Raw genomic sequence first — 17435 nt, 5'->3', positions numbered from 1 at the left:
GAGCGGCGAGAAACTCGCACCGAGAGGGGCTCGGCGGGAAGTTCGGGAATGCCGCCGGGACCTCGCTGGGGGGATGTGGAGAGAAGCCGTTCGAAGTTCTGCCCCCGGAGGTGCGTTTGCGGCCGGATACGCTGGAAGGGGGAGCGGCGGCATCATCTGCCGCCCGGCCCGCCGCGATGGCCGGGCTTTCGTGGGGAAGTTCGGCAGCCGCAATTTCCCTCAGGGCGAGGTGGGACCGRGCCCTGGGACGCCTTAGCGCAGGGTCCGCGACATATCGCCACAAACTTACCGGGGAGAGCGGGCGGTACCTCGAGATGTTTGGAGCAGCGAATATTGTCAGTTTCTGCCCGAAAAGTCACCCCAGGTCAGGCCGCTGATGTGCTCTGGTTTTCCCTTCTAGGTCTGGGAGCGTGGCGACGAACTGGCGAGAGATATTTAATTTTGTAAATCAGTTGACGGAAAGATTTGTGAGGTGCGTGGTGCTGCCTGTGATACCCGAGGTGATGCTGGGGTAATTCTGGGCTGTATTAAACCCCGTACTTTTGCAAGCTCAGGGGATGTATTTCACAAACAGCTTTAATGTTTGGCTTCTAAGACCCAAATTGCTATAAAATATTGGAAACTTTTACTTCTTTTTTCCCTCGTGCCTGGAGCTCAGCAAAAAGGTGACAATATATCTTTAAATAYTCGGTCTCTTAAATGACTCTCAGATGTTATTTGATGTTTTTTAAAACTTGTTTTTGAGTATACCGTGTGCCTTATATCTGATGGAGTACTGCTCAAATTCCATATTTGGAGATCTATATAAAGAACCAGTCTGAACACRTCTGTATATGTGTAAACATATAGTGCAGGTCCAAAGAAGAGAGCAGGGTTAAAGCTCAACGCAGAGGAAGCCCATGCTGTGTAACAGTGCAGTTGTACTTACGTGTACAACTTTGTTACTGTCAGCAGTGCTGTTGGTAAAGTCCAGCTCCCCTTGAAATAGCTGCGGTAAATCCTGGCTGACTGCTGTCTACAAAGAGCTGAGGATTGCTGTGCTTTCCGTTAAAATATTCTACAACAAAATCCAGAATTCAAAAAAAAAAAAAAAGAAAAGAAAAAAGATAAAGAGAGCCTGATACCAAAGCAGCAGTTTTTTGGGGTAGGTCGTAATGCATTTACCCCGCTCCCCCCAAGTGGGTGGAGCTTGTTCAGTGGCTTTCTGTTCAGGATCTCTCCAGCCAAGTGACACTCCTCKTGCCACAGTTGTGTGGAGGTCTGACTGCATGCCCATCCCAGAGCCTGAATGCTCACAGAGCAGGCACGGATGGGCTGGCTAGGGAGAACAGTTCTGTGGGGATWCTGAAGAGAGGTTGGCTAAAAGGTAACGAGGAGGGTATTACACCTGGAGTTGCATGTCCAAGAGGGAAGTCTTGGCGGTAATTGGTAGGCAGTGATGCAGTCACCAGAGGTTGGGATTGCAAGTACTTGCTTTTGTTTGGCAGCTAAAAAGGACGATAATCCCCTGGTTTTGATTCTGATTTAGTTTAGAGCATCTCTGATTTTGGTWTTCAGAGCCATTATGGATAGACTGCCAGCCTGGATCTTAAATCCAAGGTCTCTGCAGTTGTGTGCAGACTTGCAGTACTTACATTCTCATGATGTTAATAATTTTAAGTYGCATCACTGACATCAGTTAAATGAAAACATATGGTCATTCAACATTATGAGTGTTAAGTCCTTACTAATATTAACCTGATTAATTAATGCTGATACTCATATTCATTGAATTATAAAGCTACTGAAGATACTAATATTGTGATGGATAAAATTTAAAATCATGTAGGAGAGATGTTACAACTTTTCTTGTCTTGGGCCTCCAGAGTATCAGGCAACTCTTAAACATTTTCCACTGCTMATTAGATATGATGCAAAGAGACAGATGACCTTCTGAAAAACAAACAAAAAGAAATTAAAAAAAAGATTGAATATCTTAATAAAATAAATTCATACAGTATTGCCTTTTACCATTACATTTCCCTGGATGCTTTTAGGCAAGAAGTTCTCAAGTCTCCCAACTCTCTTTGTCAAACAAAGAGAAACAAACCCAGTCCCACTCTGGAMGAGTCTGCAGCTGCTTTCTCAGGCWGAGACACTCTGCAGGCAGGCACTGATTTTGTGACTGGGAGGATTTGATAAACAAAAAGCAGAGTTGGAAATAGACATTGTGTCGGCCGGAAAGAAAAGGCGAAATAGACAGGCTCAGTTTCAAAGACGGAAATGTGCCTGSTTAGTACCCTCGGGAGCACAGGGAACCGAGCGCTGGCCCTGCCTTGGTGTTACACCAGTGGCCCTTACAGTAGCAAAGAACATGCATTACCTTCTGTGCATGGGGAGGCGACATCACTGGAGACTGGTCATGTGAGAGAGAGTGATAATTCTGCTACTTTGTTCACCGAGCATCTGCGTAAGGAGAAGATGGGCAAAAATGGTTTAATTCCTCTCATTTTGGATTTGTAGTTCAAAAGTATATTCCTAGGAAGGAGGGAGGAAGTAAAAAAAAAAAAAAAAAGTATATTTCCTAGGAGGATAAAGATCATGTGAGTGAAACCTGAATAAGTRTATGAARTGCTGTGCATTTGTGTGTTTCTCTGAATTGTGTTTTTGCCTTCTTTCCCTTTTCTAAAGCCCCAAGATGAGATTGTCGTTTATCGTGTTTTCCACGCAGGCACACGTCATTTTGCCGCTAACTGGAGACAGGTTAGTGCACTGCTTTTTTTAATGCTCTCCCTCCCTGGGCCCTTACTCAATCACAGGAGCAGTAACAGATACAGAACAACAAATGATACCTATAAGTGGTGGCCACTTATGAAGCCTCCCTGCAGAGCTTTGGTYCACATTTAATTTTGTGACCATATTATTTGATAGCCTCACAAAAAAGGAAAACGAACGAGGAATGATGGGAAACAAATACTTGATGTTAGCTCTGCTACTGCTTTGCAGAAAAATTACCAGTAGTGTTTTAATTTCTGTGTGATTCTGCATCTTCCCAGGCACAGCACRAGAATGTTTCTTGCATTTGCTTTTTAAGGCAATATCCGTAGGAKGGTTATCAGGATTTTTTCATGTCTAGGAAAAGCATAAAATGGTAAATAAATGTTTCCCATATTTTTGTTTTGTCTTTCCTAGTCTGAACTTCAGAATCTGTTTTAGCCGGGGGGGAGTTGGTGCCACTTGAAGGGTGCAAGGCACAGTGGTGGTGTATGGATATGCGCAAACTTTCAGTGGATGGTTTCAAAGGCTTTGGAATTCAAGGCTGCTCATTCTGATTTCTAAAGCAAGTAAGGATTAGAAGTTAGGATAGCTCTAGAATGGGTGGGGAGAAACAGAAGGAGGAGAAACAAGTAGAGAAGAGAATGTTGCAAAAATAATTACTGAACTCACAGAAACTGGAAAATGGTCTTGTGGAATGAGTGCTCTCAGCAGAGGACAATGGCATTGTTGTCAGAGTCCTTCCTTCAAGTGTCCTCTCAGTCTTTTCAGAACCATCAGGATCTCTGCTCTCTTCCTTCTGTCCAGAAGTTACTGCAGTGCACAATCTTACGGGTTTTAAACATGTGGATAAACCATTTGAATCATTCCGTAGAKCTGGGCAGGGTGGAAGTGAGGTAGTCCTTCCTTTCTGCTCCCGTTAGTAGGGCCAGCGCAAAATGTGGTCTGCTGTAGTTGGTCAGTTCTGTTGTAGGTTTGTTTWAAATAATTTGTAACAGCAAGTACAAGACTTCCTGAAAAGACCTGTTATTGGCAACAGACATATGTCATGGTACAGAAACGTAGCTGACATCCGAGATGCCTGAAAATTCAGTTCTCAGCCCCTCCTGTTTTAGCATTAAAAAAGTGGCCTGACTTCAGAACAGCTACGTTCCCCCGTCCGTACTGGGATATTGGATCTGCTCTCTGTGGGTAGAGACAAGGTTATAAGCCATTTTTCCAGATGGCCTGAGARGGGTCAGGAGAGGACACTTGAGCCTGTTCTGAGGCCTGCTGAAGTCAATGAGGTCTTTTCTCTCCACTTCAATGGGCTGTCAGCGGCCTGTTCCTTATCAAGCATGAGAGGCAGCACTGATAGCACACAGACCACTTGAAATGCTGGGCAGGATGCTGGAACCCTGCCACAGGGACACAAGCGCCTTTTTCACTGCCTGTCTATGGCACACTTGGAACCATGGACAGAAATGTGTTTTTCTCAGAAGCGTCATGAAAAGAACAGACACAACCTCTGCAGTTCTAGTGGGTTCCCTTGGGGAACTTGGCTCTAATTTAAGGTTGGCTGATGCTCTTGTGAGTGTACCAGGGGAAGGAAAGTACCACYCTTTTTGTCCAGAAGGAATTACAAGGAGAAAGAGAAGGAGACTGCTGTGAACATATGTACATAGGTAAGGATGGAGCAGCTGTCCTTTTAAATATTAAAGAAGTTGACAGARGGAAAATACTGAGACTGTCTGACCCCGATTGTTCCCAACAGAAGATAAGAATGCTAAGCACAGTGCAGTTCTAGGGATGGGTGTTTGWGGGGGTGATTATGGGATATTATGGCCTTGTTTTGTTTTGTGCACTCTGGACTTGSGGGCATGTTTCTGTTCTGGCTTAGYTGCTAATTCCCAGATGTYAGGAAACCACAAATTTCTTCCCAGCAGTTAGATCAAGGTAGGGCAGTATTTTCTGTTTTGAAAGCCTTAGGCTTCTGACTGTTTGCACAAAGCTCTTGTTGGGTTTACTGCACAATAAAGCATTGGATATAAAGAAAGCCCCAAATTCCCAAATATTTTGTGAGTGTGAACACTGCTCTGTGACTAACTCTGGAAAGAGAAGTCATTATTAATCACAATACACACAGTGATATAATAAATCCACAGAATAACAACAMCACCCAGGTGGAAAAGCCTTCTCACAATAGTTAAAGCCCATTTGAAGCACACGCTTGTGAAGTTCAGCTGGAAACTGCAGTAAGTGGTAAACAAAGATTGGTGCACTCACCTTTGGGGCTCAGTATTGGAAGGCAATTGGTTTGGACAGTGGATACACTCAGGAATACCACCCAGCTGGCATGATGTTACCTTTGTTCTGTTCTGCCCAGCTGTGCTGGCCAGCAGCAAACTTAGGTTTKTGTGAGCCTGCTTTGGCAGCACTGACCGGTGCCAGTGGCCAGGACGAACCCTGCTGCCTCTGCCTGGGTGAAATTCCTGCTGGAAATAAAGAGAGATTGTGTTAATGAAGGTGGAAGAGTAGGACACTCGAGTACGTGGTACATGACCAAACATACCGTCCTTGTTCGTAGTCCAGTGATGTACTGACTGCTCCTGGTTTCACAGGCATGCGTAAGACATGGATGCACTTGGAGCCTCGGTCACGTGAGCTTCTCCTGCACTTGGGTCCAAGCAGCCTGCCAAAACAGACCCATCTGGGGAGAGAGTGTTCTGCTCGGTGTATCAAGTACAGCAGTTGGCCACTGATGTGGTTTCCATCTGGAGCCCATGCAGGAGGCCTCAAGTTTGAAGCAGAATRATTATTACAATTGAATCCACCCTCTGTAGTATTGAAGAGGCATAGAAGGCATGAACCTCCTCCAAGTGACGCATCTGAGGAGGCTCATGCAGGGTTTCCTGTCACTGGTATGACAGCTTGCATTGCTGGGTTGGAGCCATCCCTCTTTTTTATTAAAGAACACTTCCCCCTCTGGGTTTCACTGACACGCTGGTGTTTTTTCCTGTTTACTGTATATCCTTCTTAGCAGCAAACCCCAAGTCCCCAAGTACCTGTYATGTTTACCCTCATTTGTTAGAGATGAGCACATTGCCTTGCAGCACACGGCTCCATTTCTCACCATAAATACATTCTCAGTGAGAGCCACCTTCTCCTGCCCGTGCTCTTACGTGCAACACACTGAGATAATTCAAGATTCCGGCATTTCAATAGGTGGAATGCAACACAAGAAAGACACTGACCCCCCACCCAGAGGAGTCAAGAAAAGCCATTCTGGAAACTGCATGGATATCAACAGCTGTGTTTGCCTGGCTGCTGCTGTTTTCTGAGGCAGTTCCATAGCTTAGAGAGCAAACAGATGGGGTAGCTATTAAAAATTAGTTGTGCCTGTGCTAAAATACAGAAATGGGCTGCAGAGCATATGCTGAGTGGGGAAAAGATATTAAATTTGCACTTGCTCAGCCCAAACACAGGCTGCAAGTTGCTGATTCTGTTTTGCCTCTTCCACATCCCTCCCTTGTCTGCTTTGCTGCACAAAGCCAGTGATCCTCAGCCTTTGTTAGTGCTCCCGATCTGTGCTGTGGGATGTCCAAGCACCCAGGCTGAGGGCAGAACTTCGCTCTCATGGTACAGATGAGTTACACAACCAGAACTTCCCTGGGGTTTTCTGTGTCTACCGAAAAGCCTTACAGAAACTAGAAAAAGGGAAGTTGTGAGAGCACTGGGGAGTAGGAATGGGGGTCCTGAGTGCTGTGACTGGTCGACTGCAGAGAATCCCATTATCAGAACAGTGCAGGCAGACACAAGCTCCCATGGCCTGCCTCCAAAACAGTCAGGGGTGAGTTTTAGTGTGACAGAGCCCACCTCTCCTGCTGGTTCTGGGGCCCCAAGTCCTGCATCCACACCGGCCTTCTGACATGCACACCAGGACCCACTTGCACTTGACCAATTTGGAGAACATGTGGAGCTAGTTCACATCTGGTTGGGTCTGTCTGGTGCAGTTATGCCCTGAGGGAAAGAGATGGTGCCTGATTAAATACAGCTAAAAACGTTCACGCTACCAAAGATTTTCCTGAAACCCCTTGTAGGCAGAGGTCTGCCAACACCAGAGATTTTTGTGTGACCGGGTCAGAAGACATTGCAGATAAATAAAACCGAACGGATTGTACAAAAGCTATTTTTGCAAAATGAAATCTGTTTCAGAAAACTGGGACTTGAGTTGCTACTTGTTTCTTGGCAGCAGAGCACCAACGCCTGTGATGTGCTGCCACTCATTTCTGGCAAGCACCAGCTCTGTSGTTTATAAGCTGCATTTGTACATAATCACTTGCAAGTTGTTTCTATAGATGCTGAATGTAAAATATTTGGATCAAACAGATTGTATTATCTTACATAACTTGTTACCTTCCATACATTCAGTGCCACGTTTCTCTTTCTCTCCCTCCCCGATTGTATCAGTGGATCCCGTGAGGGGAGGTTCTTCCACCTAAGGATTGTACTTTGGAACAGGGCTGCTAAACATAGAGGAAGCCCATCGGTGGAACAAATGCCGAGTGGGTGGCGTTCAGGCAGTGTGGCATATGCATTCTTTCTCATTTGGTCTGGCCTAAGGAAAGCTTTTATGCATCCTGCTATGTATTTTCCCTCCATCTCCTCACCCCTGCTGGGTTTCTTGTTCTCACCTAGATTTGTCATARTGTTCTATATATTCTGGCCCAAATTTTGCCGCTTCTTAGTTTTTGCTTGTCCTTTCCTAGCATGACTTTCCACAGACTTCACTGAAGCTGCTTGCAGAAGAATGAAGACCCTCCAGATTTGATTCTCTCAGTAGTCTCTCTGCCTTTTTTCTCCCACTTGTGCTGTTTTCACTGGAAATAATTTCTGTGGTGGTGGCTATTGACCTCTCCCCTTTCATCCTCACAGTTAGTGAGCATCTTGCAGATGGATCTACTGTARTGCTCATGAGAAATCCTGGTGAATCCAAGTATGCTGTGGACCTCCGTGTGATGTCTTAGAAAGGCAATGACAATGAAAAAAGTAAAAACCGACCTCGATCCTGCCTTTTTCCCATGGACACKAAAGGTGTCTTGCAACTGCTGCATTTGCCTATTGATATTTTCTGAAGGTTTTAATTATTGCAGTTTAGTTCAATGTGATTAAATTTATGCATACTGGCCTGGAAGATTTCTGTTGAAACAGAGCTGCTGTTTTAGGGGGTTTCTTCTAAAACTGCAGTGTGATTGGAAGCAAAGTTAGTTTAAAGTAGCAGAATAGACCTAACATAAGAGAATTTCCACTGGGCTACGTAATGCTGAGGCTTTGCCATCTCTTTGCAATATCTGCAAACATTTCCTTGATTCCAGCTTTTTTGACTCACTGAGGCATATTGTGTTAGATAGGYCTGAGAAACCTGTTCCCACAGCACCACTTCTGTCATGGATACACAATCTGCCTCCACGTGGGATCCTAGCTAACGGCTCTAATTTAACCCATTTCATTGCAATTCTCCTTTAGGACCAATACTTCTTTTCAGTTTATAAATTACACCCTTTCTCCACTTCAGGTCACACTACCAGTCTCTTACCGTTTTTTTTTTTTTTTTTTTGTTTGCAGGGAGAAAATCAAGAAAGGTCTTAAGGATCTGGAGGAGGTGATACCAGCAGGTGAGACATACATACACGAAGGACTAAAACAGGTGGGTTTTACTCCACTTCTTGCAATCAACACATCCTCTGTTTTCACCCTTTGGGTAACCTGTAACAAAACCAGATTGATTGTACACCTCAGTCTGTTACACTCAGATTCTTCTGGTTGCTTAAGTGGTCCCAGGGTTGCCCAGACACTCTGCAAATCTCATGCAGAAGATTAGCATTGCAGCAATTTGCCATATGGAATTACTGACTTGCTCCTTCTCACAGAGCATGGGTCTCTTTCATGATTCCCAGAGCTCAGCCAGCATCCCAATGACATGGTAAACAGTCACACAGATCAGCAGGGCTCCAGGCATTTTGGTGCTTTCCAGAACACTCTCCTTTGGGGGGACTTTACTGCACAAAGCAGCGTTTGTGAGACAAATGCCCTTCATTTGGGACTGTCTTAATTACGGACTTCCCAGCTGCTTATATGAAGGCCGTGGCCCCGAAGGTGAGGATCTAGGCTTTCACTGTTGCAGACAAATCAGTTTTTCCTCTGTGGCTGTAGAGCCACATTTGTAACCTTTGCACATTGAAAAACTGGTAAAAGAGAATTTTGTTGCTGTTAAATAAAAATACAAGTTTTAAGCCATTCTTTTTCTATCTTGGAACCGACTGGCTGTGTTTGAAGACTAGGGGGTAGCAAAGGAAATCCTAACAGTGATTTGAAGAGATCTGTCCTGGAAGAACTGTGCATTCGCAAGGGTTGACGGGTCAGTGACTCCAGCACTTCGGAGATGGGCTCACTGGTGGCTGGAAAGGACCGATGAGAGATTTCCCTGCTGGTAATCAGTTCAAGGGAGCCAGAGGACTGTCATAAGAGAGAAGTTTAAGGATGAGGCTGAGTGTAATTTCAGATGCTATATTCGATGCTTAGAAGATGAATCATGGTTAAAAGTTCATGGTGGATAATTTCTCAGGTGGATAGTTTTTTTTTATTGTTGTTTTCAGGCCAATGAGCAAATTGCAAAGCAAGGAGCATCAAGGTTCTCTAGTATCATCATTGCACTGACTGATGGCAAGCTGGATGGTCAGATTCCCTTGTATGCAGAGAAAGAGGTGAGTGCCAGCTGGAAATACATGTCATGTTCTGCATAGTTTGGGTGCTGCCTGTTGTCTAAAATAAATGCTTATTTCTCTGTTCTGTAATGCCACAGGCAAAGAAATCCAGAGAGCTTGGAGCAAGAGTTTACTGTGTTGGTGTCCAGGATTTTGAACAAGAACAGGTAAGAATAAGAACGTTACTATTTTAGAGTACTAGGCAGTACCTGATCCCAGACTTTTACAGAGTTAACCTTAAGTAGTACAGAATTTTAGTTTTACTTACATTAGGCAGTGTAATGACTTCTCTGGCTCAGGAAACACACTTAGATGTATATGGAGACATAAATAGAATGTGTTGGTATCGTGCTCACTGCCAAGGAGACCCGTCGGAAATCCCCTTGCAACAGGAAGCTGCCAACAGAGAGGGTGCAGGCAAGCCCCTCTCATTGGAATGGCAGCCAGGTCAGGGTACTGATCACATGAAGAAAGGAGCTGTAGACAAGGCTCAAGCAGCGTATATGTAGCAGTCTTGCGATAAGGAAAAGAGCCCAGGATTCATGTCCTTCATTGAAAAGCCATTCCAGAGCTGCTRTGTCTCGGTGAAGGCTGTAGCTACTCCCGTTCCATCAAAGTGGCTTAAATAGAGAGGTACACATCTTCCTGCAGAAGATGCTGAGAAAGGCAGAGCAAACAGGGAAAGTAATTCTGCACAGAGTTACAAAATCACTGCCGAGATGCAGGCCCTGAAAGGTTTCTTCAGTGCGATGTTTGCCATGATGACTGGCTGCCACTTCGTTAGCTGCAGTCAGCTCTGCTAAATCCTCCAGTTCAGAAAACTCTTAGCTGTGAGAGAGCTCTAAAGTTTCCTTTTCTTTGCTGAGTTGATGAAGGTTGCTTTTAGACATCCATTTAAATTTTRAGGGTGTAAAGCACTGTGATGAATTTAGTTTTCCAGATGATTCACATGTTTGCATGCATTTTCTCTCCAAAGCTGGAAAGAATTGCTGATGTGAAAGAGCAAGTCTTCCCTGTCACTGGAGGATTCCAAGCACTTAAGGGGATAATCAATTCTGTGAGTACCAGGCAATAATTTTTACATTTCCTCAAGACTAGAGCATACTCTCCAGTCTGTCTTCCTTTTCTAGGCAGAACTGGTTCCTAAGGCAGGAATTGCAATAGATAAAGGTCCCTCTCCCTTACCTTAGAGATGCAGTTTGGTAAATCAGCACTGCTTGTGCCTCTTGCAGTTATTTGTGCTCAGACCCCGTATAGAATTTGAGGACTTCTCACAAGGAGAGGGGAGTTCATGTGGGAAGTTTGGGACATGCACTGATCAATGGCTGCTTTGGGTTTTAATCTGGAAAAAGAGGAGACTGTTACTCTGAGAAAGTTGAGAACAACTGGTTAAAATCCTGGGGAATAATTGCAGTTTAGAAATTACCCAAATCTCTACATACAGAGAAATGTGTTTTAAATCCATGATTTAACCAGCTGTTATCCCAGTGAGTGTTAAGACTCAGTTCCACTTTTCAGCATGGCATGAGAAACTCCCACTGGTGAGATGAGGCAATTCAGCTGATTACTGTGGCTTGCAGGAATGGATCAGAGAGAAACATTTTGGTTGTGATCAGTGGCTTGACACTGTTTCAGCTCTGTGTTAAGAAGACACCTGTGGTTGTGGAGATGTAATTTATTTGTCTCGTTTTAGACTGAAGGCYGTGTGTTTTATGCAAGGTTAGTAGTTCTGCTGCTGCACGTAGGCAGCACAGTGGAAACAGGCTCACTGGCAGAAGTCAAGTCAAAAGCAATAATAATAAAATCCTATTTCTGAGAAAGAGCCCACTATCACTCATTTCCCTTTCCTTTTTTTAAATTACAAAAGGATACTACTCACATACAGGATACTACACCGATGAATTTATCACTTCCCTTGAGCAGTGTGGTTTTTGTGAATGCCGTAATGCAACAACCTATTTTCCTTCTTGTTACTTAAAATAAATGTAGTTTCTAAAGGAAGGTGATCAACCTTTTGATGCATTGACATTTATTCTCTTAAAAAGACAGTGCAGCCTATGTGGTACTGCCTAAAACCTTTACTGTTGAAAATTTCATCCTATGCTATTTGAAMGACTTAGAGGACTCAGCTATGCTGCTGGTGAAGTGCCAGGGCTGGGCACTTGAATGTTTAACCACAGCTGATGACATTATGTTTCCAAGGTCACTGCTTTTCACGTAAGTATGTCAGGGACAGCAGAGTAAAGACATTTGCATTAGGCATTTCCCCTCCAGCAAGGGTCACTCACCTGCAGATGCGTGTCTTCTGAGGACTCAGAGCTCCCCACTCCTCTTGTTCTTTGAGGAGGCAACAGAAGTATGTTCGCCTGAGCTTTCTGAGGAGCTCAACCTTGAAGAGTCTGTCATTCAAACACAGGGAAGGTTAGCATAAGCTGTAGTCGTCCCATTACTCACGTTCTCAGCCAAGGTGGTTTTGGGCAGTCTGGCTAGCAGCACTGCCACAGCCTGCCTCTTCTGTACCTCCCAGGGACTTTAAAGCACCTTCACCTCTGTGTCGGCAGGGAGGGAAGCTTTTCTGATAAGACATGGCAGATGATGTTTGCACAAGCATCAATCCGGCTTCTCTGGCACCTAGGAAAAACCCGGCTGTAAAAATCCCAGATTTGGGCAACTCATAGCTATAGAACAGGATCAGACACCCAGAACGGCAGTGCATTGTTTTAAGGTAACAGCTTAGCACTGACAGGAATAGCAAACTGATTTACACAGTTCTGCAGCGTATATGCAAGGTCTGCTTCTGCAGACTAAGCTGCTGAGTTGGTYTGGGGTTTATTTAGAGCCTGCAGCTGCACTGGACATGTCAGCACTCAGCTTTTACCACAGAGCATGGATGGGGTTTCTGCTTAGTTTGGATTTTATGTGTGTGTGGTTTTTTTCATAATATATGTGTGATGGCTATATTAATAGGATATTTTCACATGTTGTAGTTAATAGTCAGTTTTCTTTGCAGGGGTTTTGAGTGATTGTGACAATTCATTCTTATACCATTATAACACTGATAAGCAGATCCAATTGAACATGAAAGAGTCATAGTTTTCCCTTTTAGTCACTATTATAAATTCATTTCAGTTTTCAAGTTAGCTAGAGAATACAGACTCAAGAGACACTGATCTAAAAGGCAAAGCCAATTTCAAACCAAATGAAAATGAGATATGTCACAAGCATGCAGCAGTATTKCTCAAAGTACAGTCAAGTGTGCAGTTGTGAAACCCTGCATGAATGTTGGTGAACAGTTTTGTTCAGAAAAAAACATTGTCTGCAGAAATTKCAGTGACCCAGCAATTAAAACCGCTGAGCAAAACTACAACCCAGAACTGTTAGGTGGGAATGATGCAGGAGCCTCTACTACTTTAGTCYCTCCCAGGTGTGAGATTATTTGGCTTCTATCCTGTTATATTTGTATTATATTCCGGGAGAGTGAGCAGTTAATCTACATTTGCTAGTGGTAGAATATATGGTGATGAGTTTTAGCACAGGGTACCTGTAGTACCTGATCTGCAGTTGCTTTTAGTATAAGCAACTACTGCAATTCATTTTCTCTGAACAGATATACAAAATCTATTTAATCATGACCCAGGATAACAATCAAGACAGTTAAGATGAACATTTAGAGTAACCCTGGCTTAGATGCTGGGGAGCTCATGCCATGTTCTGACATTAGTTCTGTTAAAATCCCAGAGAAGTGAGAAGGGCTTAAGCACCACCATGCTGTGTGAGCAACATCAACTACCAGTTTTAAAATTGTGTGCAGACATCTGAAGAGAGGGGCTGCTTTACAAAGTTTCTTGCTCTGCCAGCATTGGTCATACCTAACTTACAAAGTCAAAACTCAACAGCATTGTCAGGGTGAATAAATCTGAGCAGAACTCCAGAGCTTAAAAGCAAAATGCTGAAGGCAAGTTCTGCACTCTTAGGAACATGCTGATGGGGTTTGGCTGATCATTACATGGAGTATAGCCTTGCGAGCAAGCCAGGACAGTGTGAAGGCTTTGGGAGGGCACAGTTTCTGTCACCATGCAGCAGATCAGTACTAGATAAGAAAATTAAACCCTTAATTAAACACAAGTCCTGCTGATTTGTGAGTGAAAGTTGTCTGGTTGTCTCTGCAGGCAGAATTGGACAAAGCTCATACCTTTAAAAGTTACATTAAGGGAGCTCACTTCAGTAACATTATTAGAGTGTATGACAGCTCTAAGTAGACAAACACATTTTTATACTAAAGTAAGCTGACAGCACTTAATGCAGGAAGTTAAAATATATCTTGTTCTTAGGAAGCACCACAAAAACTTACCAGATAAGACTACAGCCACTGATATATGCAGAACTTCAGAGGAAGCAGTCAGTTTAAAAAAGGGGTCAGCCTAGAGTTGTTTTATCTTTCATTGTTACAAAATTTCTTAAAAATTCTACCTGGAAAGGATTAGAAGTAAAGTTGCTAAGATCTCTTTTGGCTTGCTCATTTAACATATGCTCAGCTTTTTTTGTTAATTTTACACAGGAAACTGACTGTTAAACATAATGGACAAAAAAAGAGAATAGATCAAGTCATGTAAACTGAGTAGTTGCACTACCCAGAGCATTGCAAATTGAAGCAAAATTCTCTCCAAGCTGGCTTAGCCTCTCTGGGCAAACCGTAACCCTTAGCATAAAGCTGTCATTTTGTCCAGGAAAAGTTGCAAATTGYGATACTCAAGGATCTACCTCCTGGTGAAGGGGTGACCAGGGGAGAGGAGGCCTCAGGGTTTGCAGGATGTAAACTCCCGGGCTGATGTGGAATTAGACCCATGGAAGGAGTGCACCTGGGACCAGTGAGGTCGAACAAAGGATTAAATGCACACAAAGTCCTTAAAAAACCTAGATTCACCCAGTGTCAGACTGTCTAAAGAGTTAAGCAGGGAGTGCTATAGAAATATAACTTCTTTGCTATAGAAGTGTGAATTCTCTCCAGTAAAACTACATGGGTGTTAGAGGGAAGTCCGTCCCTGTTGCAAAGAGCAGTCAGCAAAATTCTTCTGGCATTCYGATCCCTTTGGACACCAGTGAAGAATATCCTGGGGGTGTCCATGTCAGCTGGATGKTTCCTGTGTCACTCCCTGTGCATGGCAGTACATTCCTACTTTGGAGTTACACGGATTGGTGACAGCCAGCTCAGCGGGGCCCGCAGGGAGCCACTGCACAAACTGCATGGCAGTGCCACGCTCAGCCACTGCCGGTACCTCACGGAGTCACCTCTCATCTGACACTTACTGTCACCAGTACGCCTTTACCCTGCTGCTCAGCACAGGGAAGGGGCCCGTAGGCTGCTGACAAAGCTTGGTGATCAGCARACCTGTCCCTGTTTGCCTTACTAACACAAAGTCAGTGGAGGAGGTAAGCCCCCAAACCATGTTGGACAACCACCTGGTTACAGGGACAAAACCAAAGTCTAGTGAGGGGGAGCCAGGTTTGTTGAGGTAGGCAAGAGCTATTCATGTGAGGAACAATTTTAGCCTTTATGTTTATAAAACTTACTGCACTGGCTTCCTAAAGATGTGTCCCAGCCTCTCTCCATGAATCYGATGCCTTCTGTTCCAGCTGTGCTGTCAGCAGCTCTTCCTCAGCTGACCTGGCGCTGGCACTGGGGGATGGTGAATTACTGAACACTCATGAGTCCAGCAGCATCTCCCACTGGCACTTGCTGTAAGGCAACAGAATTTATGTTTATGGAGGGTGGGAAACTTCCCCACTGCTACAGTGGAGCTCCAGAGTTAGACACCGGAGACTGCTTGTTCCATGTCTCCAATGTGAGTGCTTACCAAGCTCTGCTGTCTGAACCCTGTGCTCTCAGGGGCCAGGATGCAACTTGGTACTGAGCAGCAATCAGGGACTACATGATTTTCAGGTAATCCCTGCCYCTATCCAGCCTGCAACAGCTCCCTCCCTACACATAGCTAGGCTGCCTCGCTACACATCCTTGGGCAGTGTGCTCAGCCTGCTCTCCCTCTTTCCCTAAGTGCTGTCCCTCCACTGCAGATGAAGGGGGGGTCGACTGCACGCTGTTAAGATTTTTCAAGGCCAAAATCAGCTTAAACGGTTCATTATCAATTATACATCAACTTAATTGGATCATTTCCTGTAGGAAGAAAATATGCTCRGTTTATGCACTGGGAATCCAGGAAGCAAACTATTAGACATTTAAGGAGGTGGGGGGAGGAGAAATGCAGAAGTTATCATTAAAAGAATTATTCTGATTAAATCAGTCATCTTCTTTAATCCCCTTGGACAGTCTAATCTTCAAGCTGCACTGGGTGCAAGGTTCAGAACTAACACTGYGCTATGTTTTCCATGTGATTGAGACCGAGGAGATAGTTTTGGGAATTACTGCATGTAGTTGTTAAAAGGAATCAATGGCCTGGAATAGAATGCTTTCTGCTCTACCCTTCACTGCTGTGCAGCCCTTAATTTGACATTCTCTGACATATTACAAACCATATAATGTTCTCCTGGAGCACAGTGAGCTTGATAAGCCAGCACCGGCGCTGACACTGCTCCGGTTAGTGTGAGCGTGCCTGTGCCCTGTGATTGGGATGGGACTTGTCAGCCAGCCCTGCATGGCTGGCAGCTCTCTTACATAAGGGATGCTGTACAACTTGCTCCAAAGGAARCAGTTACAGGTCCAAATGAAATACAGCGTTTCCTTAGTGAGAAATTTCTTCGAGCCAGAGTTTTCTTACTAATTAGGAAAAAAAAAATAGCCCAAACAACTTTTTCCTGTTATGGAAAGTAACAGTTTGTCGATTCCTAGTTACATTACTTAGTAAGCAATGGGTTTAGGGTTGTTTTTAGTAATTTGGGGGTAAAGGTTCTGATGCTGTTAAAATACGCATCTCATGACCCACAGTTTTGTCATCTCCATTTGCTTTCCTCATTGGCCGCCAATGAGGTGCTGCTCAGCCTTGTTGTAATTAGAATATTCTCACTAACCTAACGCCGCACCAGGCTTCTCTCGGGTGGTGATTTTATGCAAGACCATATGTCTCAGGGATTTTTTTCACTTAGATAGGGGACAGGGTAGCAGCCTTCTCCTTCCCCTTGCTCTTTGTCCACGGCACTCTTGAGCAGTGTCAGAGAGCCAGCGRGGCTTGGCAGTGAGGCGTAGCCATGAGCACAGATGTTTGGCAGCAGAGAAAGGTAGGAGCTAAGAGATATTAACTGTTGCAGTTCCTGCTCTGGCTTTGTGGGAGAGAAGCACCAAAATGGTGCTTCTTTGAAAAGCATGCRTTTCATTCCAAGTGACCCTGAATTGATTGTCTTCCATCTAGCATGAGGTGGTCCTGCTGCCTTGTGGCTGCATGGATTGGCAGTGGGGAAATAAATGACAAGAGCTTGCTTGAACACAGCAGAGGCACATGATKTGAAATCAACGCTAGAAAGAACAAAAGGCTTCACTTGGGAAACACTAAACTTCAGGGAGTTTGAACAGTAATTGCTATATGGACGGGCTGGCCTGTCCAGAGCCTAAGGTGGGCTGTGAAAGTGCTTCTCACTTAAGAAGTCTGATTAAGGTTACTCAAGTATAGTCACAGAAATCAAGTGCTCTACTTAAATTTATTTCCACTTGTAACCTACTCCAAATCTTTTTTTTTGTTAAAGCCTAATTCTGTCACACTATTAGGGGGCACAGGTCCTATTTAGGTAAAAAAAGCAGCAGCTCATGAATGAGAAACCTGTAACAGTGCTAGCCTACATGTGTCTTAAATTCTTCATCATCCTGATTTCACACATGTTCCCTTTATGTGCCATTACAGTCACAAAATTGAGCATGARAAATCCTGCTCTATTCAGTTAGTATTTCATTCTCTAGAACAAAACCAGCAAGTCTAGCAAACCAATTAAACA

At 44.2% G+C, this 17435-nt stretch overlaps 1 protein-coding gene across 1 annotated transcript in view; it reads left to right on the top strand.

Moving 5' to 3' along the window:
• Positions 1-64: 64 nt before the first annotated feature.
• The window catches only part of ANTXR2 (ANTXR cell adhesion molecule 2), a 76868-nt gene continuing 59497 nt past the window's right edge, over positions 65-17435 (top strand). Inside the window, exons 1-7 of the mRNA XM_057382505.1 lie at positions 65-110; positions 401-472; positions 2671-2742; positions 8359-8440; positions 9390-9497; positions 9596-9664; positions 10474-10554. Of these exons, the coding sequence (XP_057238488.1) occupies positions 2678-2742; positions 8359-8440; positions 9390-9497; positions 9596-9664; positions 10474-10554 (405 nt within the window). The 5' untranslated portion in view covers positions 65-110; positions 401-472; positions 2671-2677. The remainder of the gene's footprint in view (positions 111-400; positions 473-2670; positions 2743-8358; positions 8441-9389; positions 9498-9595; positions 9665-10473; positions 10555-17435) is intronic.

Source organism: Malurus melanocephalus, unplaced genomic scaffold (assembly GCF_030028575.1).
Source record: "Malurus melanocephalus ecotype Western Australia unplaced genomic scaffold, MMel_1.1 scaffold_571, whole genome shotgun sequence".
NCBI lineage: Eukaryota > Metazoa > Chordata > Aves > Passeriformes > Maluridae > Malurus > Malurus melanocephalus.
This window is presented reverse-complemented; position numbering and strand designations above follow the sequence as displayed.